This window comes from Megalobrama amblycephala, linkage group LG2, assembly GCF_018812025.1.
Source record: "Megalobrama amblycephala isolate DHTTF-2021 linkage group LG2, ASM1881202v1, whole genome shotgun sequence".
NCBI classification, from domain to species: Eukaryota; Metazoa; Chordata; class Actinopteri; order Cypriniformes; family Xenocyprididae; genus Megalobrama; species Megalobrama amblycephala.
The window spans coordinates 21496872-21521701 of record NC_063045.1 but is presented as its reverse complement, the minus strand read 5'-3'; the positions used below and the strand labels follow the sequence as shown (position 1 = coordinate 21521701).

Below are 24830 nucleotides of genomic sequence, written 5' to 3'. Positions count from 1 at the left end.
ATCTAACTCAGAGATTGGGCTCTAAATGAGTTCAGTGAATCAGATCAAATAATAATTATGTGAAAATGTAACCAACACATGATCATCTTTTTTATTTACTTCTCTGAGTGTTACAACTCAGTTAATAGCTCAAACAAGATCTAATATTAAAAAGTCAATGGTCAAGAGCTCAACTAAAGCAAACACTCATCTCCACAATGGTGTCTTAAAATTGTGATTTTCTCCTTTGGTGATTCTGCTTGTTATCATCAGGTGTCTTCAATAATGGTCCGTGTACGTTTTGATAGTTTGTTTTCCAATTTGAAATGAAATACGCAGAAACGAGAAAACGGTCGTTTCCCGTTTTTTCGTTTGTTAAAAAAAACGGAAAAACGAGATTTTGACTCGATTTTCGTTTTTTTCGGGTCACGGATAGAAAACGGAAACACGACTTCAAAACTCGTTTTCCACATGTGGGCGGTCATTACACGCCCCTTTCAGCCGATTGGTCAATCAAATCTGAGCCAGTGACGTCATATTCAGTTCGTTCAACAAAATAACAGTCCTCTGCCGCTATATAAGTAGATGTCATAAATCGGGTTTCTTCTGTGCAACCCAACGCGTATTTCACAGAAATATGTTTGCACAGATAAAAAAAGTTTAAAAAACCTACAGTAAATTTAATTCAGTCTGTTTTTAAGCTGTCATTGTGTTTTTAAAATGTAAAATGTAAATGCCTCTACATCTGTTACCAAGCGCATGACATCCTTTGGGCTACTACCACCGATCAGTAGGCTATACATAATGATAGACTATTCTCTATTATAGATCAGTGGCTACTGCACTCATTTTTTTTTTTTTATTATTTTAATGTTTTGTTTACATTATACATTTAAATTCAATCATTTAGCAGACGCATTCCTTGCATGGCTATATAGTAGACTATGAAGTCATATTAGAAAATAGGCTATCCACTAGGTGGCAACACCTAATAACGTTATCACCATCGGGGGTCTTTTTAGTTTTCCTTAGCTTATAAATGGCCATACAGATTTTATCTCTTAAATTAAACACTTTTATGAACACAGTGAACATTATTATATGTCACAGTTTACTTGCTATCCTCACTTTTTCTGTCTTTCCTTCGCTTTTGAATGAATTAGCTATAAATGGCCCTGAACATTTTACTTTCAATTTCGATTTAACGGCTATTGGCGATTCTGCGTCAATTGCTTTAGTGGACAACAGCAAAACAAAAACTCTCGTATATTAAACATAGAACTTTTATTATCTATGTAATTATTTTATTATCTTTTATCATCTTTGTAATTATTTTATTTTGTAAATATTCGTGGCTTAAACAGCGGGAAAATTTACTGTATGCAGTTCTGGATGTTTTGAAAAACTTAAACTAAACGAAAATTATTGTTGCTTTGTCAATATAATTTCTGTTTTTTCCCCCTGACTTTCAACTGATGCGATCATCGTTTCATTAACCGACAAGATTATATTAAATTATAATTAAACGGAATTTGATAAATGTCTGTGAATCATTAAACAAATCCAGGGGTTTAGTTTTAGCCTACATGAACAAATAGCAGAATAAACAACAGAACATGAGGGTTCATCATCATCACGCACCTGCAGCGCTTCTGTGAACGGAGAACAAAGGATTCAATTATATAAAAGGAATAAATAGCCTATGTCTGTGCGCGAAATTTATTTCACTTAAGTAATTAACATATTACCAAAATGAAAGGGGAAAAAATGCGACAATATGAGTGTCGGTTCATTTTTGAGAAGTTCACAGAAAGGAAACAGAGACGGCAGAACATTTCTTTGTTTATTTTACGAGCAATGTTTTGTTTTTATTGTGAGCGTACAAAAATAATAGGCCTATTTAACCCTTCACAGATTCGAATGGTGTTACATATATTTGACCATAAATGTCTGAGTATTTTAAGTTGTTTCCGCTTTTATAAGAAAATTCAAGTGAACGCGTCGGCGCCTCACGCACACAACATCAGTTTTAGTAACTTGACATCACAGCCTGTTAACTGTCAAAATAACATACAATGTGTAGGCTACAATAAAAGCGTTTAAATAATAAATATAGTTTAGCCTCCAAATCGTGAATATTGAAACATTTGGATTTGTGTCAAATTAGAGAGTAGTTATAACGCAGTAGTTATAAGCTATGTAGCTGTAATTTTGTTCTTTAATGTTTGATCTTTACATAGGCTATTCCCTCAATCTTTTAACCAAAGGGTTATTAACATTAGCCTATATTCAGCAGGCAATGTTAGGCTATAAAATAAATAAATAAAGAGAGATGAGCTATTGTTCGTTTTTCAAAATTGCTTACACTACTTATTTATTGTGATTTATTCTATTTATTCAAAATAGAATAAAATAAAAACTGTAGGTTTTTTTTTTTTTTTTTTTAAATCTGTGCTTTTCATCCGCTCCTCTGTGTGGGTAGTGCAGTTTCATTATGCATATGAAACTACAAACAGCATTACAACAGTCTGTGTGCTGATTAACATTTCTGAAATAAATATTTCTGTGAAATACGCGTTAGGTTGCACAGAAGAAAGCCGATTTATGACATCTACTTATATAGCGGCAGAGGACTGTTATTTTGTTGAACGAACTGAAGATGACGTCACTGGCTCAGATTTGATTGACCAATCGGCTGAAAGGGGCGTGTAATGACCGCCCACATGTGGAAAACGAGTTTTGAAGTCGTGTTTCCGTTTTCTATCCGTGACCCGAAAAAACGAAAATCGAGTCAAAATCTCGTTTTTTCCGTTTTTTTTAACAAACGAAAAAACGGGAAACGACCGTTTTCTCGTTTCTGCATATTTCATTTCAGATTGGAAAACAAACTATCAAAACGTACACGGACCAATAATGCTCAATCATCACTCAATTTATCACTTAATTATCTCATTAAAGGTGGTACAGAGGATGTTTTCGTCGACTGAGTTTTTGAAATGAGCGCATGCTGAAGAACAATCCCCCTCCTTCACAGCTCATTTCAAGTGAACGCCTCTCAAAAATCGTGCGAGTGTTTGTTTACCACCGGCATTCGCTGTTATTAAGCTGGGCACACATTTAACGACTAGCTAAAACATTCTGACTGTGCTCAACATACAGCGATTGTTTCCTGCTCCTGAAGCAGATTTATATTCTTTCACATGGAATTTGAACACCGACTGTAATCGCAGACTGAACGCAACTGGCTCTGACTGGACCCTATGGACTGGACGCGTTTGAGCGCGATCAGTCATAAGTATCAATTTACATCCATAATCGGCCTTACAATCGTTAAGCCGCGCACACACTTAGTGGATTCATTATGTCTGACTCACCGCAGGTGACTCAAAATATGCAGTTGTTACTCCTGTCTCCTGACAAAAACATTGCATGCGGTGCATGCGGAGTGTGGAAAGTTACTAAAACGCGCAGCCGCGCGTCTCTCACAAGGAACGTCATGGCAGTGATTGACAAGCCAGAGGGCCATGACTGATGTTTTTAAGGCCCTACCTCGTGCACAGATGATGTATATTAATAAAATTCCTTTCAGTGCACCTAATAAATAGTCTTTTATCAGTTAGTAAAGACAGTTTCAAGTAATATTGCAAAAATGTATAAAACATTTGGTACCTCTGTACCACCTTTAACTTTAACACTGCTTCAGTGGGTGGAATGAAAAATATGGCAGGACTTCTACTTTCTGACCCCTGGACTATACACCTCTGCCTTCACTCCTGTTTGACTTGAAATATTGAGTTTGAATACAAAAAGGCTCTCAATAATTTTTTGAGTTTAAACAGCACAGAACTATAATGTTTTCTAAGTTTTATTTCATTTGTGACCAAAATTTTCTCTTTAGTTTGAAGAGTTTAAAAAGAGTTTATGTATTTTCTATAGACTTGTCATTTCTGAAAATGCAGATTATGATTATACATCCCCTTAGTTATATCTTTTACTTTCCCAAGTCTCAAATCTCTGTGTTGTTCACTTCTGCACAGTATCTTTACTAGTCTTTTACTCAATAATCCTGTATGAGTTTCTCTCCTCTGCTGAACACAAAAGATGATATTTTAAAGAATGTTGGTAACAGACAGTTGATGGAACCTTCAGCTTCCATAGTATTTTTTCTTATGGCTGTTTGATTACCAACATTCTTTAAAATATCTTCTTTGCGTTCAACGGAAGAAAGAAACTTATTTTTTGAAATGTCTCATAACCACTTCATTATATCTCATGGCTGTGTAAAAGGGTCTAATGTATAATATTATAATTTAAATAAAGTGCAAAAACCTTTAACAGACATTTTTTATTAAAGTTTATTAGTATTATTAAAAGGTATTAATGTTGTTTCATAACATTAAGGTTGAATCACTGTAGTCATGTTGAATGTTTGTTAATGTTTTCAACTATCTTTCTGGACCTCAAAAGGTGCAATGACGTTGCTGCCTATCTGAGGATCAGATACTCTCAGATTTCATCAAAAATATCATAATTTGTGTTCAGAAGATGAACGAAGGTCTTACGGGTGTGGAACGACATGAGGGTGAGTACTTAATGACAGAAATTTCATTTTTGGGTGAACAAATCTTTTAAGGGTGCAATTTATCTGTGCTTGGTCACAATGGCAGTCATGTTTGATTTATACTGACACCTAGTTGTGTGGATGCAGCATTACACAAAAGTAAAGTTTTTCAGATATAATTGCTGTTGTAGAAATGTGCTGTCATCCAAAATTTTTATTACATATGTGAAAGTATTCAATAACAGGAGATTACTAAGATAAAGTTAGTATTTTGCTTGGTCGTGTGATCTTGAAAATGGTGTCCATCATGAGGTGACCCACTCCATGCAGCATAAATCTACATTTATTAGACTACTGATGTAACTGGAGTCTTGTGTACATGATTTTAAACATTTATTAGAAGTACAATGATTGTCTTTATGTGTAAAGCTTTTTATTAAGAAAAAAAGATTAAAGTGTGCAACTTGATTTAAGAGAACTTGTGCTTTGAAATGTCATGCTGTTTTGCCCCCAGTTTGTTTAAATTCCGGTAAGCAAAATAGACTTGTTATCGATGAGAACACTCAGTAAATACACACTAACTAAAGTTTATCATTTGTAGATAAAAAAACAAAGTTTCAGGGAAACTGTTTTCAAAGTCCATTTATTTTAACCTTGGATTGTTGACATTATACTGTGTAATTTTGCTTGTGTTGTCAAGCATTTCTTTTGATCTGTTAGGCCTTGACTGAGTTGCAAGACAACAGGCAAGAAATGTTATTACTAAGGCTGTTCACAAGTAATTGACTATTGAAGTACTTATTCTGCAACCAGCTAGTGGGAGTAGATTACTCAATGCCCATCCACGATTCAAAGTTTCTTGAGTAAATTAAGGGGAATGAACATGTTAAAATTTACTAAATATTTTATAAAGTATTAACTTGTTTCTTTTATAGGTAAAAGAAATTATTTGTGCTGCAAGACGTCATTGTTTCACAGGTGCTGTTTACCATCATCTCTGCGCAGTAAGGATTCAGAGAGCTGTGCGAGCGCACTGGGCTCTTAAATCAGCCAAGAAGAAAATCTCTTCAGTCCTATACATCCAGGTACAATCAATCCTCTCCATGTTAAAACAAAATAATTTCTTGAGTACATTGACTACAACAAACACATGTAATTCCTTCATGTAATAAGCTTTGATACAATACTTGTGATATTGTAGAATCATATTATGATAACCTGGTATTTTTCGGTCATTATTTTCTGTCTTTTTTTTTTTTTTTGGAGTACAGACATCAATAATCAACATATGAATCTCAACAATGGTGACAATCAATTAAGCTTTTTTGTGATTTTAGTAGTTTTGTGACATTCAGAGTTGAATTTAATTTTGTTATTGTCACCGTTGTTGAGATTCATATGCTGATTCTTGATGTCTGTGTGAGTTTACATGATCTTGACAAAACATTTTTTGCATAATGATTTAATAATATTGTTTATAGTATCACAGCATTGACATATGAAATTACAATCAATATTGAACAGTTCAGTCAGAGAGCAGACTCTATTATCAGTGAATCAGACCACCTCATGATGATTACATCATCTGATCAGAGTTTCTCTTGCTTTTTTTTTTTGCTATAACAAACATGCATCAGAATCACAAAGTCAAAGCAACCAGAGAAACACTAATGTTAAACAGTCACGGGTCAAGAACTCAACTAAAACACTGACCACTAGAATGGTGACATCAAACTTTATTATTTTATAAATAAAACACCAACATCTAAACCTCTGTTAATTCTCATTAAGAACTTTAGTATAAAAGAAATAAAGTGTGGATTGTAATAAGTGAAGATACTGAGATCTGGAGAGATCTGTTAGAGTTTAATGTTCTGTTGGGATTTTAAGGGTTTCTGTTTTGTGGGTCACCATTGTGCTGAAGAGTGGAGCCTGTGCTTCAGTCCAGGATGAGCCAGTAAACGTTGGTGTTATGCTGCATGTTCCTTTATTTCAGAGACAATAACTGTGTAGTTGTTTATGCAGAGATACGTAGTTATGTTCATTCATGCATGCTCTTTCTGGTTAAATACAAGAGATTAATGTTTTACAGTGAATGTGTTTTAATAATTCAGGATCTATCTGTAAAACAACAGTGTTTTTTTTCTCTAAGAGTGTTTTGCACTTTATTTAAATTAGAATATTTTACTTTAATTTTAAGGTTTCTGTTTGAGCCTATAAAAGATAAATTAGTAACTGATTAATTTATATTATAAACATTATAAAAGTTTTATTTGGGTTGTTTCATGAGTAAAATACATGCATTGTATTTTACTCATGATTTTACCCATCATGACTCTATACCTCTTTCATCCATTTCCTCCACTGTCACTGAACAGGGCTCTGAAACAAACCCAACATCTCAGTCTCAGTGTTACAGGATACATTCATTGATTCATCAGAACCAGAACTACAACTTCAAGATCAAGTTTAAATCAAAATATCAAAAAGTAAAATACAGTGAGAAAAGCCTTACATGTCTTTAATGTATATGGTGTTGTAGAGTGTTCATTCTTAACACTTAATATTCCCTCTCCATTCTCCATCTTCACAGGTCAAGTATTTGGAGTAGGAGTGACTCTGAACCAGTGTGTATTTATTAAAGCAGACTTATTCAACTCTCTCCCCTGGATTGTATTCATTTTTCAATTTGATTACATTTTCTCTGAAGAGTTTAAAAAGTTTATTTATTTTCCATAGATTTGTCGCAGATTGTAATGGATTATACATCCCATAGTTTCCTATCTTTTACTTTCCCAAGTCTCAAATCTTGGTGTTGTTTACTTCTGCACAGTATAGCCTCCTGAGACCCAGAATAAAAGTTTTTTGAATTTAGCATTTTTTTACGTCATTATATTGTTTTGAGCATAAGAAACAAATTAAAAAATAAAATTTTTGAAAAATTATATTTTATTCATATGTTATGCTTTGTCCTCTGTAGTGGACACCAGGACTAAGTTGTTTAAAAAATAACATGACATGAAATGACATGTATAGGCAAAAACAATGGGATTTTTTTTAAGGCTTCAGGATTGTTTTTAACCAAACTTTGTATAACAATGATTCTCAACTGTTATGAAAGATATAATGGAATTCATTGATATACCATTTTACTTTATGCAATATGTGGGTAAAACAGTCATACATGGATTTTCCCATTCTATACAATGTATCTATACACTGTATCTAATTTGCATATTAATTTGTTCTTGGAGCAACATGCAATAAAAAAAAAGTAGTGTAATAATAGGAATATTGATATATAATTTCTTCGTATCTCCTAAAATGCCTGATAAACATGAAGTCCTGGTGTCCTCTACAGAGGTCATGTATGAAATCAATGTCCTGTTTCATAACAGAAAGTCATATTTTGATTTGAAACCCCATAACATTTTCCTGAGATATTGATTTATAACAAACAATATGAAAAATGAATCAAAACATTATTGTATTTCCATAAGAGTGCTAATTTTCATTTTCAGTCATATTTAAGGACCAAGAAGTTGTTTTTGTCATGGCGAAACCTCTAAAAATTTGGTATCTCTGCAAAGCCCTGAATGTGCTCTTTACAGCACATCCAGACTTAAAACTGTGACACGTATGACGTCAGAGAAAATCACTAAAATATAATGTCCACTACAGAGGACAGAAGTCTATTCCTGGCTGCCAGGAGGATCTTATTACATCTTATGAGTTGTCTTTTACTTTTAATGAGTTTCTTTCCTGTGCAGAACACAAAAGAAGATATTTTAAATAATGTTGGTATAACCAGACGGCACCTTCAACTTCCGTACTATTTTTCTCCTATATGGCTATTTGATTACCAACATTCTTTAAAATATCTTCTTTTGTGTTCAACAGAAGAAAGAAACTTTTATTTTTTGAAATGTCGTATAACCAGAAGAAGACTTAACTTTTGTTACTTAAAGCAGACAAAGACCACTTATAAATATTATAACAGCATTATAACTTTTAATATATCCATTATAACTTAAGTGGATACAATTATATTCATTGTTTGTTATAAATCATTTGTAATAGTTAATAGTATAACCACAAATAGTTATATATTACTGTGTGGTTACGATTATTCATGAGATGATACATCACATTATAATGTTGTTTATAAGGCATTATGCATGTATTATAATGCATTAGGAATACCTTTATAATACATTATAAATACAGGCTTCATAGAGAGTGTTACAAAAGTTTAATTTTTTACAGTTGTATGCATCAGTGATGTTTTATTCTCCTCGTCACACACAGAGAGGCAAATTCATCACTCCATCATTACATGTTTGTATTAGGCCTATTGAAGATTTGCCTCTCTTACAACTAAATTCGATTCTATCCCCATGTGGTGAGAATATCTTTTCCCGTCCACGCCATCGCAGCTGTATACCTCTTTCATCCAGTACTTCCACTGTCACTGTACAGGGCTCTGAAACAAACCAACATGTCAATGTGAGTGTTACAATACACATTTATTGATTCATCAGCACCACCTACTTCAACTACAAGATGAAAATCAAACAACAAATGTACTAAAAGAAATGCAATGAGAAGTTCAAAAGCCTCACACATCTTTGAAATGTGTGGTGTAGCTTGTCCATACTTACTTAAACATGTAAAATATCCTTTCCATTCGCCTTGCGCACAGATCAAGTAGGGGGAGCCTAACATTGTGAATTTATTAAAGCACATGTATTCAACTTTCTGTCCATAACTGTATTCATTTTTTGGTATTTCTGTTGTATCTGCATTTTCCTGGTTTGGTGGTGGCCCACATTCAGTTCTCACTGAAAGCAAAGCAAATACATCTCTTGATTTTCATTGACTTTTTAAAAATGCTTTGTTAATCAATCTCTGTATTAGCAAGATGTATTTTTTATGGTGTTAAACAACAGAATAGATTTTCAAATTAATGCACAGAGATAAATCGAGCAGGATTTTAAAAAATGACCTTAATGACCTGTGTTGAAACACTGATTGATAAAAGTTGGTAGTATTAATCTTTTGTTCAAGTCCCTAATGCTAAAGCATCTCTCATATAAAAAATCAGTTATTAGCACTTTGCATAAGTTATATTTATAGGCTATACCCTCTGTGGTCTTACTTTCACATTTTGGAAATGGACTACTCCATTCTCCATTTGACAGGCAAGTGATTTCTCTCTGTCCTTTCAAAACCAGACCTTGTCCATCACATGCAAGATTTAATGTGTGTCCAGGTATGATGGCAACTTCGGACTCAATGATCTTTTTCCCTGTGAGGTTTGCAACACATACTACCTCTAAACAGAAACAAGAAAAACCTGGTCAGTTTAGCGTCCCTCACGTCAAAAAAAATAAAAAATAAAAAAATAAAAAAATCTGTCCAATCCTTGCCTTCACATTTAGGAAAAGGGCTGCTCCATTCTCCATTTGACAGACAGGTGATTTCTCTCTGTCCTTTTAATTTCTGCCCTTGTCCATTGCATGAAAATGTCAACTTGTGTCCAGGTTTGATTGGTCCCTCAATATCTGGGAATCGCTCTATTTTGATGTTGATCTCTGTTGTGTTCAGAAAACATGTTACATCTAGAGAAAGAAGAAATGATGGTCACTTTAGTTTCCTCCATCTGGATTTATTTTTTCCATCCACATTATTTATCCATTGACTGAAATATATCTAAATCAGATTTAACTTGTGAAGTAAGAAGATTCATTTACAAAAGGTTTCGTAAATGATTAAACCATGTTCCTTATTAGTAATCTCTCACTGGTGCAATCATGAGAGAAAACCCCAATGCCCTTACCTTTACTTCTATTTAAGCATTTTCAAATGTTATTGACTACATTTGAATGTGATTAAGATTTACATGTAAATGTCTTCATACCTCCACATTTTGGATATGGGTTATCCCATTTTCCACTTGAGAGGCATTCAATTGTTCGTTGGCCGTACATCTTTAGGTTCACATCTGTGCATCGGAAAACTAAAATGTGTCCGGGTTTATAAGGTGGAGCAATACCTGGATATCCAACTACTATGTCAACATTGAGGAGTTGTTCACCCTCACAGGTAACTTCTGTGGAAAAGAAGCAAATAAAGTTTTAGTTTTATTGTATTTTGGAACAAACAACCATATATTAACAATGATGTTGTGTTGTGGGATGCATATTGTAACACATTGTTGCTTTAGTAAATGCATGACAATGGTGATAAACAAATAATCAGTCTTCATTAAATCAAAATCGGAACACTCAGGAGATCACAAGGATAAATATAACATAGGAAATGTATGGAAGTAAATTAATGCCAAATGTTTTTGAAATAAAAGCTTAATGAATTGCACTAATTGAAAAAAAAATCTGCATTACATTAGCTGTGCTTGCATTTAGATCAGTGGCGTGCAGTGGTGTTCTGAAATGAGGAGGCACATTTTTTATTTATTTATGAATCAATGTAAATTCATGCATTACTCTTAACATTGACACATCTTCCTTGTTAAATTAACATTACGTTACAGTACATCAAAAAAAAGAAAAAAAAAGAAACCAAAGATAATTCTATTTTGTAATTTTACATTAACAATGTATTGTAATAAATGTTCTGTTTATCAGAACCAAGTCAATCTCATCAAGTTAGTGTTTTAATCATTTCTACATTCATTCCAAAATAATAACTAAAGGCAATAATAATTTAAACAATATATTTTATTTGTGTATTGATGTTTTTCTTTTTAATAGTCAACTTAGGCTATTTTGGATCATCAGTCATGCTCCGTAAACACCGTCTGTCACAGACACGAAGATGTATTTTTAATTTCACCAAGCTGATTGCACTAAAAACCCTAAACGCTATTGGAGGTAGAAACGTAAATACCAATCACATAACTTTAGAGACGGTCCCTAAATTTGAATATCAAACGTTCAGCGTCCAACTTTATGCCAGTATCTGCTTTCTTGGAGCCTATGTATAACCTACATCACCAATAAGGTGCGAGTTTGGTCTTTTATATTACTGTACGAGTCCATTAAGCTGTGTTAAGAGTTTTATATGTCCTGATGGCAGGGGAATCCTACACTCTCAGAAATAAAAGTACAAAATTGTACCTTTAGGGGTACAATGGTACAAAGGTACAAATTTGTACCCTTGTGATTTGTACCTTAAGAGACCATTTTTGTACCTTTAGTGACAATTTTGTACCTTTATTTAACAGTACAAAAATTGACCCTACAAAATTGGCTTTGACAGCGTACAATTGTTGACTATAATGAGATATATATATTTTACACACTGAAGAAGTAACATTGAAGTGAAAAAGTAATACTGAAGCAGTGTTAAAGTTAATGAGACAATTGATTGATGATTGAGTGATGATTGACAATTAGTGGAGACACCTGATGATGATAAACAGAATCATTGAAGAAACAACAAGAGAAAAAGAGAGAGACACAACAACTACAACTGACTTCCAGCCATTAAACATTATTACACTTATTATTAACCAGTTTGATTTGATTTCTGTCATACATCAACAAAAGTTCTTATTGAGAATTAACAGATGTTTAGATGTTAATGTTTTAATGAAAGTTTAGTTTGAAGTCACCATGATGGTGAAAAGCATTTCCTTTAGTTGGGCTCTTGACTCTATTTATTAACATTAATTTATCTTTGGCTCCTCCAACTTTGTGTTTGTAGAGCACATTTGTTATGGCCAGAGAAATTATGACCTGAGCTGTGTTTCCCAAAAGTGCTGTGAGCCAAAGTTGATCAATTTAGGTTTACAATGCTTTGGGAAGCACAGTCATAATGGTTGTGTTTTCTCAATGTGAAATGGTCAGATTCATTGGTGACATCCAGCATTAACTGGTGATATAGATGTTATATTATTTCTTTATAGTAAATCTGTTACCGCTTGAGATCCAGCAGAGCTTTTATAATCTGAAGGGTTTTTTTTTTAAACACACACAGACATCAAGAATCAGCATATGACCCTCAACAATGGTGACAATCAAACAAAGTGCTTCATGTTGCAGTGCATGATGGGAGCCACCAATCAAAACTCATCCATGGCTCCCATCATGCATTGCTGCATGAATAAATCATGCAGCTGAATTGTCCTGTAATTTTCGTAGATTGTTCATGTTTGCTTTATTTTTCTGTTGTTTTGTTGTGACAGTAGCTTGATCTGTTTGTCAGTATTTTGTATTTATTTATCGTCACCGTTCTTGAGAATCATATGCTGATTCTTGATGTCTGTGTGTGTTTAAACACTGAAGCTTCAGTTCATAATGTATTATTCTTAAAAGAAAAAAAAATCATACTATTGTCAGATCTCAAGCTGTAAAATCACAGGATTACAATCATTAATACTAAAGCTACACAAATACACAGTCAGAGATTTAGACTATAAATGACATCATGCCATCACATGATGATTATATCATCAAATTATATTGTGACCAGATCCTATTTTCTCTGACTATTACAAATGTGTTTTACAAACACAGAGTTGGAGCAATCAGAGAAAAAGAGCCCAACTAAAGCAAAAGCTGACCTCTTTCATGGTGACTTGAAATGAAACATTCCATAAAACATCAATTAAGACGTTTTTTCTCTCTTTCCTTCAATGATTCTGCTTATTATCATCAGGTGTCTCCACTAATTGTCAATCACCACTCAATCATCAATCAATTATCTCATTAACTTTAACACTGCTTCAGTGTTACTTTTTAACACTCGGTAAGATGGACTCATATGGAATGTTTAAAAATGTGTTTAAAATGAAATGTTGTAAAATGTGAAAATGAAAAGGATTTAATAAATTCTGGTTTTAATTCAGTGTGTGTGTGTGTGTGTGTGTGTGTGTGTAAAATATATATATATCTCATTATAGTCAATGATTGTACGCTGTCAAAGCCAATTTTGTACCCTTTTTGAAGGGTCAATTTTTGTACTGTTAAATAAAGGTACAAAATTGTCACCAAAGGTACAAAACTGGTCTCTTAAAGTACAAATCACAAGGGTACAAATTTGTACCTTTGAGGGTACAGCCCCATCGACAAGCCATTGTACCCCTAAAGGTACAATTTTGTACTATATTTTCTGAGAGATTACAAAATTGTCACCAAAGGTACAAAACTGCTCTCTTAAGGTACGAATCACAAGGGTACAAATTTGTACCTTAGTACCATTGTACCCCTAAAGGTACAATTTTGTACTTTTATTTCTGAGAGTGTATGACGTATGAGGGAAACCCTGGTATTACAACACAGCGCCGCGATATAAAGTTAAGGAAACTAAACAACAGAGAGAAATATATGTCTACCTCAGATTTAACGTTTGATCTGTACACCAGCATTGGGCAATAACGTTATAATCTCGTTCACTGGAGAGCCGCTTATGTTGCCGTAAAGACACTGAATTAAACATAAATGCAGCTTTTGTGTCTTTATCAGCTTTTCTGCATTTATACTGGCCCTGATAATCATCACACATTCACTCACCACTTGCTCCAGTTCTGTAAATCCTTTTTTATGAATGAATGATGACTTCCTATCCATTGCTCTGGTCTTCGTAAACAGCGGCTAGCAGCACCTGCAGGTGAAGTCGACTAACAGCAGATGGAGATCATGCATCGGCACTCTACTGCTTTTCCTGCAGTTCCCGGATGTGAAATGTTGAATTTTCTGCCGAATTTGAACCACTGAATTTGTGAAAGCGAATTTGTAAAGTGAAATAAAATGGACTGAAAATTGCTAGTCAATTTTTATAGGCTGTATTTTTAAAGAGAATGAATATTTTGGAAATGAAATCTGAAAGGTGAATATAAATGATTGAATTTTTAATGTGTGTGAAATATTTTTAATTGAAATATTCACAGCTTAAATATACCACCATGTTGAATTTCAGCCCATAAAAATGCAAGCCTTAAAAATACAATGCATCTAAATGCAAGCACAGCTAATGTAATGCATATTTTATTTCAATTAGTGCAATTCAACAAGCTTTTTATTATTGGCTTTTTATTATTGGCTTTTATTATTAGCTTTTTTATTTGGCATTAATTTACTTCCATACAAATGCACATAGATTCAACCATTATAAAAAAGATAGCTGAGCTGTTATAGTTTTATTTGGATAAATAGCCATTTAATAGCAGCTAATATTAACCAAGGGAAGAAAATGTAAGAAAAAAAAAAAAAAAAAACATACTGGACTGTATATTTAAGGTACCCTAGGGGTGTGATAAAATCAGTAACTCTCATATTTTATAGTTTAAATTTTTAGACCTACATTTAGATTTTATTGTACATGAGCTCTAATGGAAAAAGCAACAACCACTTTATTCAGACAGGCATTATAATGTAACACTTGTTTACAAAAAAATATCATATTTTTTATACAAAATATGAATGGATGTTATATTATCTTTAGCTTGTAGCTAGTTTGTTTCTTTGTTACCTTTTGTTGAGGCACCCATGATCATTAATTGAAGAAAGAGAAATATCTCGCATTTCATTTTGACCTGTAAAACATGACAGATTTCTTACAGTTTACAAGGCTAATAAATAGTATCGATTGAATTGCCTGCCAAGTAAGGAGTAATTTATTTAACACAAATCAGTGCAAAGATTTTTCTAGTATTTTGCACAAATTGGTACCAATGAAAAACTCTGATTACCTGTTTTCCAAAAGATATATTCATAAACGCTCATAAGACCGGTGGCAAGTCTGTGTAATGTAGATGAAAGAAACTGTCCCTTCTCTCTGGCACAAAAATAGGACTTTTGTATCTGGGTGACCCCTTTTTTTGTGTGTGTGTGACATATCAGGACACAAATTTGTATAATGACATGGGTATGACATAGGTATTACAAGGAGAGGGTGACATTACCCCATGTACCCATTTTTCAAAAGGCTTATAAAAAATACAGAATGAGGGTTTTTTTTTTTTTTTGAGAAAGTAAAAATGTGCACAGTTTTCTGTGATGGGTAGGTTTAGGTGTAGGGCGAAAAAATACAGTTTGTACAGTATAAAAATCATTACGCCAATGCAATGTCTCCAATTCACAAAAACAAACCTGTGTGTGGGTGCGTGTGTTATTGTGTACATGGTTTATGAAGACACAAATGTATATAATTACATGGTTAGGGTATTACAACGTAAACATGGTTTATGAGGACACTTCCTGTATCCTCATAAACCAAATGGCTTAAAAAACATACTAAACTATGTTTTTTTTTAATTAAAAAAAAAATACAAACAGTTTTCTGTGATGGGTATAGGTTTAGGGGTAGGGGTAGTGTAGGGGGATAGAATATATAGTTTGTACAGTATAAAAACTATTACATCTATGTCCCCGTAAACCACATATACAAGTATGTGTGTGTGTTTGTTTGCTAATATTAACTAACGTTCCATTTAATTCCATTGGTAACATTTGTGAACAACATTTACTACAAAGTTTGAAGAGTCAAAAAAAAAAAAAAAAAATGTAATTACTTACACTGTAAAAAAAAAAAAAAATCCTCATGTTTTAAACAGTATTTTTTTCTGTTTTCTTAAAATACAAACAAATGTATGTAAAATTACAAAAATAATCATCAATTAAACTAACAAAACAGTTAGCCTAAATGATAAAAATGGTCACATGAATGGCAGCCAAAAACCCTGTAGAATTAAAGTAAAATATCCTAATTTAAATAAACCGAAAAACACTGTTATTTTACAGATATTTCCTGATTTGATTCATATTGACTGGCAACAACAGAACATTAAACTAACAGATCTCTCAAGATCTCAGCATCTTCACATATTACAGACTTTGTTTTATACACAGGCTCTTATTGAGAATCAGAGGTGGACATTCCAGGGGTCAGAAAGTAAAAGTCCTGCCATATTTTTATCTCATCCACTGAAGCATTAATGAGATAATTAAGTGATAAATTGAGTGATGATTGAGCATTATTGAAGACACCTGATGATAACAAGCAGAATCACCAAAGGAGAAAATCACAATTTTTAAGTTACCATCATCGAGGTCAGGGTTTGTTTTAGTTGAGCTCTTGACCCTTCACTTTTTAATATTAGAATTTGTTTGGGCAGTTTTAACTGCATTAAAACCAACCAGAAAAAGTTAAAAGATGATCAGGTTGGTTATGTTTTCTCAAAATCATTATTTGATCTGAATCACTGAACTCATATAGAGCCCAATCTCCGAGTTAGATTTACATTATTGATTACAGCAGCACTGTGATTCTGCAGAAGATCAGCTTATACAATACAGAATTTAAAAAAAAAAAAAAAAGTTGTCCTTATCACAAACAAAAAATATATATATTCTTTTGGGCACACACAGACATCAAGTATCAGCCTGTGAATCTCAACAACGGTGACAAGCAACATATTCTGATCAACAGATCAACTCTGAACATTAGAAAACAAGCTATTAAAAAGTCACAGAAAAACAGCAAAATTTTAATAGTGAGAATAAATGAAATTACTAAGACAATTTAGCTCATAATTTATTCATACAGCAATGCATGATGGGAGCCATGGATGAATTTTGATTGGTGGCTCCCAGAATGCACTGCAACATGCTTTATGATGGCCACCACTGTTGAGATTCACAGGATGATTCTTGATGTCTGTGTGTTTAAATGAGCTCTGTTTTTTTAAATCAGAACTCTTAAAAAAAAAAAAAAAAATTGGATTGTAAAAGCTGATCTTGTGCCGTAGAATCACAGTGCTGCTGCAATCAATAATGTAAATCTAACTCAGAGATTGGGCTCTAATGAGATCAGTGATTCAGATCAAATATGTAAAAACATAACCAACAACACCTGATCATCTTTTAACTTTGCTTGTCTGTTTGGTTTTAATGCAGTTAAAACTGCCCAAACAAAATCTAATGTTAAAAAGTCAAGGGCTCAACTAAAACAAACCCTGACCTCGATGATGGTAACTTAAAAATTGTGATTTTCTCCTTTGGTGATTCTGCTTGTTATCTTTAGGTGTCTTCAATAATGCTCAATCATCACTCAATTAATCACTTATTTATCTCATTAATGCTTCAGTGGGTGGAATAAAAATATGGCAGGACTTTTACTTTCTGACCCCTGGAATGTCCACCTCTGTTGAGAATTAACAGAGATTTAGATGTTAAAAGTTTGATGTCACTGTTATAGAGGTCAGTGTTTGCTTTAGTTTAGTTGAGCTCTTCACATGACACCTTGACTCTTCACATTAGTCTTTCTCTGACTGCTTTATGTGTGACTCTGATGCATGATTGTTATAGCAAATAGTTTACTGTAACCTTGTGATATTGTGGAATCATATTATGATAACCTTGTATTTATTCTGATTTTTAAGTCAAAACGCAGAAAATATTTTCAGTCTTTTTTTTTTTTTTGGGAGTACAGACATCAATAATCAACATATGAATCTCAACAATGGTGACAATCAGTTAAGCTGTTTTGTGATTTTAGTAGTTTTGTGATGTTCAGAGTGGAACTGATTTTTTTTTTATTTTATTGTTTATTGAGATTCATACACTGATTCTTGATGTCTGTGTGAGTTTACATGATCTTGACTAAACATTTTCTGCATAATGACTTAATAAAATTGTTTATAGTATCACAGCACTGCAGCAGTATTGGCAAGTGAAATTAAAATCAATATTAAACAGTTCAGTCAAAGAGCAGACTCTGTTATCAGCGAAGTTTCTTTTGCTTTTTTTATTTTTTTTATTTGCTGTACAAACGTGTATTAGAATTCCATAAAGCAGCCAGAGAAACTCTAACGTTAAAGAGTCAAGGGTCAAGAGCTCAACTAAAGCAAACACTGACCACTAGAATGGTGACATCAAACTTTATTATTTTATAAATAAAACATCAATATCTAAACCTCTGTTAATTATCATTAAGAAAGTTAGTATAAAAGAAATAAAGTGTGGATTGTAATAAGTGAAGATACTGAGATCTGGAGAGATCTGTTAGAGTTTAATGTTCTGTTGGGATTTTAAATGTTTCTGTTTTGTGGGTCACCATTGTGCTGAAGAGTGGAGCCTGTGCTTCAGTCCAGGATGAGTCAGAAAACATCAGTGTTATGCTGCATGTTCCTTTATTTCAGAGACAGTAACTGTGTTGTTGTTGATGCAGAGACACATAGTTATGTTCATTCATGTGTGCTTTTTCTGGTTAAATACAAGAAATTCACATTTTACAGCGCATGCGTTTTAATAATTCAGGATCTATCTGTAAAACAAGAGTGTTTTTTCTGTAAGAATGTTTTACTTTAATTTTAAGGTTATTGTTTGGCAGCCGTAGATGACAGTCATTGACCATTTTTTTTTACAATTTTTTATTTATTTATTTTTTTTACAGTGTACACTTGTCAAATGAAGTGCAGTCTGTCTTGATTTCATGTGAACATTTTACTTGGCTGGCATAAATACTTGTGTGACCAGGGCTGTTTCGTTTGAGTCTATAAAAAATACATTAGTAACTGATTAATTCACATTATAAATGTTATAAAAGTTTTATTTGGGTTGTTTCATGAGTAAAATACATGCATTGACTTATCTAGCAAAAAAAATGTAGGATTAAAAGGGTTAGGCAAATATTTTTTTCATACATGCACATCTTAATCATGCCTAGTATTTCTATTTGAAAGAAATCACAAACAGATGAAACTGAATTGGGAAAAAAGGTTCATTTTGATCAGCTTCATTTCCTTTTGCTTATTAATACAGCTGATTCTTGAGATGTTTTATTCACTGTCACACACACAGAGGCAAATCCATCACTCCATCATTACAAGTTTGTTTTAGGTCACTGACTAAAGATTGCCTTGTAACGGTGGTACCCTAACTATTGGAATTAAATTATTAATTAAATTAATTCCTCAATCTTTGCCAATTCGGGCGCCAGGCAGACTCAAATCTACCACATTAAATTAACTGTTTGACCCAGGATAACTCAAACCACCAGTTACACACAATTAAATGTTAAAATAATATAATGGAATTCACAACAAAAACCACACAAAAGATTCAATCTCATCAAATTGTAATGTACAATATCAGAATTGGAAAAAGCACTTTTCACACAGAGGATCACTGCAAAAAAGTCCTTTGATGTGGTGCAACATGTAGGCCTAATTATTAATCCATGGGGGTAAGAGTTCATTTCTCAAAATGAAAAACAAAATAAACAACAACAACAAAAAAAAGGTTGGTAAAACACTTCAATAATTTCAATAATCAAACAATCAACAAAGTTTCAATAATCAAAATATTCAGAAAAACAACAGTTTAGAATCAAACATTTACCCCAAAAAGAAAACAAAAATAAGTAAAGCTTCAAAGATAAACAAAAATAGTGTGTGTGTGTGTGTGTGTGTGTGTGTGTGTGTGTGTGTGTGTGTGTGTGTGTTGCTCATGCCGCAGCGTATCTGTCGATCTTCATTCACATCAGTGGGATCAGCAGATCTTCATACAGAAAACTATGATAAAGGCAGAGTTACAGGCTTGTGAACATTAATGTTGTTTTTAATCAGTTTACATGGCCATACCCAGCAGGCACAGAACGTCATAAGACGTTAGTATTTGGTTAAATTTAGGTCGCGACGTCTGGTAACCAAAATTCAATGTCAAACCAACGTCTAATAACAACATTAATTTGACGTCCAATACCGATGTCATTTGACATTGATATTTTGTTGGTTTTAGGTTGTGGTTTTAACTAACCAAAATCCAACATCGAATCAACGTCTTAAACCAACGTCAAAATGACGTCAAATACTGACATTTAGTCGTCAGGTATGGCAACCAAAACCCAACGTCTTCTATACGTCAAAGTGGTAACGTCTATTCAACGTCAAACTCTAACATCATTAGACATTGATCTTTTGTTATTTTAGGTTGTGGTTTTAACCAACCAAAATCCAACATCGAATCAACGTCTTAAACCAACGTCAAAATGACGTCAAATACTGACATTTAGTCATCAGGTATGGCAACCAAAACCCAATGTCTCCTTACCATCATAATGGTAATTCCCGAACAATTTCAAATTCCAAAATCATTTGACATTAGACATCGTGTTGGTTTTAGGTTGTAGTATTAACTAACTGAAATTCAAACTTAAGCCAACATCTGAAGCCAACATCAAATTAATGTCAAACACTGACATTTAGTCATCAAGTAAAGTAACAAAAAATCAACTTCAAGTCAATGTCTCAAGCCAACATTAACTTACAATTGTGCAGAGGTGGAAAGTCCAGGGGTCAGAAAGTAAAAGTCCTGCCATATTTTTATTCCACCCACTAATGAGATAAATAAGTGATTAATTGAGTGATGATTGAGCATTATTGAAGACACCTGATGATATCAAGCAGAATCACCAAAGGAGAAAATCACAATTTTTAAGTTACCATCATCGACGTCAGGGTTTGTTTTAGTTGAGCTCTTGACCCTTGATTTTTTTAACACTAGAATTTGCTTGGCTGTTATAACTGAGTTATAACAGCCAGACAAGCAAAGTTAAAAGATGGTCAGGGGGTGTTGGTTATGTTTCCACATAATGATTGTTTGATCTGAATCACTGAACTCATTTAGAGCCCAATCTTTGAGTTAGATTTACATTATTGATTACAGCAGCACTGTGATTCTACAGCACAAGATCAGCTTTACCAAAAAAAACAACAATTCAACGGTTTTATTAACAGTTAAAAAAATAATTGCTTTCATTTAAACACACAGACATCAAGAATCATCTTGTGAATCTCAACAGTGGTGAGAATAATAAAGCATGTTGCAGTGCATTCTGGGAGCCACCAATCAAAATTCATCCACGGCTCCCATCATGCATTGCTGCATGAATAAATTATGATCTGAATTGTCTTAGTAATTTTATTTATTCTCACTATTTTATTTTTTTCTGTTTTTCTGTGACTCTTTAGTAGCTTGTTTTCTAATGTTCAGAGTTTATCTGTTGATCAGAATATGTTGCTTGTCACCGTCGTTGAGATTCATACGCTGATTCTTGATGTCTGTGTGTGCCTAAATGGAATATTTTTAGTTTTTTTTTTTTTTTTAATCAAAACAACTTTTGAGAAATCCTTCAGATTATATTGATAAAGCTGATCTTCTGCTGTAGAATCACAGTGCTGCTGTAATCAATAATGTAAATCTAACTCAGAGATTGTGCTCTAAATGAGTTCAGTGATTCAGATCAAATAATGATTATGTAAAAACTTAACCAACAACACCTGATCATCTTTTCTCTTTGTTTGTCTGGCTGTTATAACTCAGTTACAGCAGCCCAAAGAAATTCTAATATTAAAAAGTCAAGGGTCAAGAGCTCAACTAAAGCAAACCATAACCTCTGTGATGGTGTCTTAAAAATTGTGATTTTCTCCTTTGGTGATTCTGCTTGTTATCATCAGGTGTCTTCAATAATGCTCAATCATCACTCAATTAATCACTTATTTATCTCATTAGTGGGTGGAATAAAAATATGGCAGGACTTTTACTTTCTGACCCCTGGACTTTCCACCTCTGGTTCTGACATCAACCCGATTTAAATTTTCAACCAAAATGCAACGTCTGACCAACATTGGAGATTGACGTCAGTCTGACGTTTGGTTATGACGTCAACCAGATTTTCATTTTCAACCAAAATGCAACGTCTATCCGACGTAGTGGTCCAACATCAATCTGACGTTATATTGACGTCCGGTGCCTGCTGGGTAGACACTTATCCACTAATAATCATTACAGGATCTTTATCCCAAATTTTGCACTGCAAAATAAAATATATTTTTGTAAATCAAATGTGGATAGTAACATCAAAATGTTTCGTAGTTTTTACCTCAGTGTTTTACTCCAGCTTTTTTTTTTTTTTTTTTTTTTTTTTTTTTCATTTTTTGTTTAGCCATTCTGAAGGGTAAAAAAAAATCAATATCAATAAAAAAAGTTACATGTCACCAATGGAAACAGCTATTAACTAAAAGTGTTTCATTTGGACACAAAAATATTGAAGTTTATCCAGGAGTTTAAAGAGTTGCCGGAGGGCTGTTTCATAAAACAAGATTAGAAAACAAGCCAGGCTTATTTTACTTAGTCAGACTTTTTGTCAGCGAATTCTGTTTCATAAAACAAACTTAAATTAGTTCAAACTCAGTTACCCTGGCAACTTATGCTGGGAAACTAGCCTGGTCTGGAGCAGGCTAACTGTCAAGCTAAGCTGAGCTTCTCTAACACTGACCAATAGGAACACAATGATATTACAGCTGACTCTCTCACATACAATTTTTTGACTTTATTAACATATATATATATATATATATATATATATATATATATATATATATATATATATACACACACACACACACACACACACACACACACACACACATTTACTAAATAGTGCTAAATAAAAAACAAATATTGGTGTAAGTGGTTTTTTTTATTTATTAAAAGGTAAGTATGATGAACCAAAACATTTAAAGAGAAGTAATTTCTTAAAACTTAAGAGTTATACAGCCCACTGAATCATTCTCAGACTTAATGCTGACAACAATGGAAGCACTTGGGAGAGAACTGTCAGTAAACCTTATTTCTTAGCACAGAAGAGTACAAGAGGATTACCAAATCATTGTTTTAAGTGTGAAAATATAGCAAAAGTAACACAGAAATTCAAAATCAATAAACCTGTGACTAGGTACCTGAAACAATCAGGCCTTCATTTGTAATCTTTCATTAAGTGATGAGTGATTATTTTGCTAGACAAAGAGCAGGAGAAATACCAAGTGAGTGTTTCAGAGCCAGCAAAAACTATGAAAAGAGTAACTGAGTAAGATGCAGTCTGCAGAAATGACATGCATGGTTGTTGTCCACACTGGAACTACCCACATTAGTCAAAGCACAATAAAGTCTGCTAGCCTTTTCCAAGGCCCATATTTAATCTATACTCTGGTCTCATATATATAGTGAATTCAGGTTGATTGTGACACTTTTTGCTATTGAAATGACTGGGAAAAAGTGTCCTAATCAACCTGAATATATATATATATATATATATATATATGTGTGTGTGTGTGTGTGTGTGTGTGTGTGTGTGTGTGTGTGTGTGTGTGTGTGTGTAAAACCTACAGATTTTCCCTTCTTACTGGCTAAATGTTTTGTGTCCAATATTTAATTGTTTTAAAATATATTAATACATTTCTCTCTGGTTTTGTTTGGCAGCTGTAGTACTCTTTGTGGTTATTAGAAGAGCAGAAATTAAAATCACAAAATTAAAAATTAAAATAAATATGCACAAACTAAATTTTAAGTGGTAAGATGAATCTAAACTCTTGTACTTGTACTTACTTGTAGGATTAAAATTGTAAATAAGTTACATTTAATGTCCAACATCAAATATTTTAGCGAAATGTATATTTTAGAATTATTGCGCTTCTATTGCGTTCCGTCTGTTTAGCGCGCATGCGCGCAGCAGCGCTCGTTCACTGTTAAGTTTAGCCGCAAAATGGAAATATTTGCATTACTTTCTAACATTTACAGATGGAGAATAAACTTGTGAAAAGTAAGTTATGCACTGAGGAAAACACCATCTCTCAAACGCATAAAATAGCACAAAACGTATGCTGTTTCCTATGGTGGATCGATTTGATCCATGATCGACCTCTAGGGCTGCTTAAAAAAAGCGTGCACGCGAAATTATCTTGACTAGGTAAACCTGGATCGAATTAGCGGGACTGCGTGAATTTCAATTACCTTTTATGAAACCGTTTTAGCCCAAACTCATTTGTTAGGTTAATTCAAGTCAGGTTTTGGAGTTTAATCCTCGCTTTTCTTAGCATCTTTTATGAAACAGCCCTCGGGTTTACTTAAAACCAGCTTGAGAACAAAATACATCTTCTTTTACACTTAGCCTATATAATTCACCAGAAATATACAGTACAGTACCAACTGCATAGCAGGCTGACAGGGAAGAGGAAAAAATGTTGAATAAAGTGGTTATTTTTGTTTTTGCTCACAAAGATTATTCTTGATGCTTCAAAACATTAAGGTTGAACCACTGCAGTCACGTCGACTGTTTTAACAATGTCTTTACAACCTTTCTGGACCTTGAATGTAGTAATTTTGTTGCTTTCTATGGGAGATAAAAACCTCTCGGATTTCATCAAAAATATCTTAATGTGGATTCCAAAGATGAACAAAGGTTTTACAGGTTTGGAACAACAAGT

The 24830-nt window shown here is 33.3% G+C and overlaps 2 protein-coding genes across 5 annotated transcripts in view; one reads left to right on the top strand and one right to left on the bottom strand.

Annotated features, from left to right (window-relative positions):
• Positions 1 to 4531: 4531 nt before the first annotated feature.
• Positions 4532 to 7414, top strand: LOC125252983 (abnormal spindle-like microcephaly-associated protein homolog). The gene is made up of 4 exons (XM_048166713.1): positions 4532 to 4561; positions 5476 to 5625; positions 6919 to 7029; positions 7134 to 7414. Exons 1-4 carry the CDS (start codon positions 4556 to 4558, stop codon positions 7149 to 7151), a joined length of 285 nt encoding a protein of 94 aa, XP_048022670.1. The 5' UTR covers positions 4532 to 4555; the 3' UTR covers positions 7152 to 7414.
• Positions 7415 to 8487: 1073 nt separating this feature from the next.
• LOC125252949 (complement factor H-related protein 1-like) overlaps positions 8488 to 24830 on the bottom strand; it is a 64625-nt gene continuing 48282 nt past the window's right edge. The window contains exons 1-7 of one of the 4 annotated variants that reach the window (XM_048166653.1): positions 15255 to 15392; positions 15035 to 15098; positions 10461 to 10652; positions 9970 to 10161; positions 9699 to 9875; positions 9202 to 9381; positions 8488 to 9023 (exon numbers count right to left, since the gene is read on the bottom strand). In XM_048166653.1, coding sequence (XP_048022610.1) covers positions 8839 to 9023; positions 9202 to 9381; positions 9699 to 9875; positions 9970 to 10161; positions 10461 to 10652; positions 15035 to 15098; positions 15255 to 15278 — 1014 coding nt within the window. In that variant the 5' untranslated portion in view covers positions 15279 to 15392 and the 3' untranslated portion in view covers positions 8488 to 8838. Of the gene's footprint in view, positions 9024 to 9201; positions 9382 to 9698; positions 9876 to 9969; positions 10162 to 10460; positions 10653 to 15034; positions 15099 to 15254; positions 15393 to 24830 lie in introns of those variants that run through there. The other 3 variants (XM_048166663.1, XM_048166682.1, XM_048166673.1) reach the window with 3 other exon arrangements.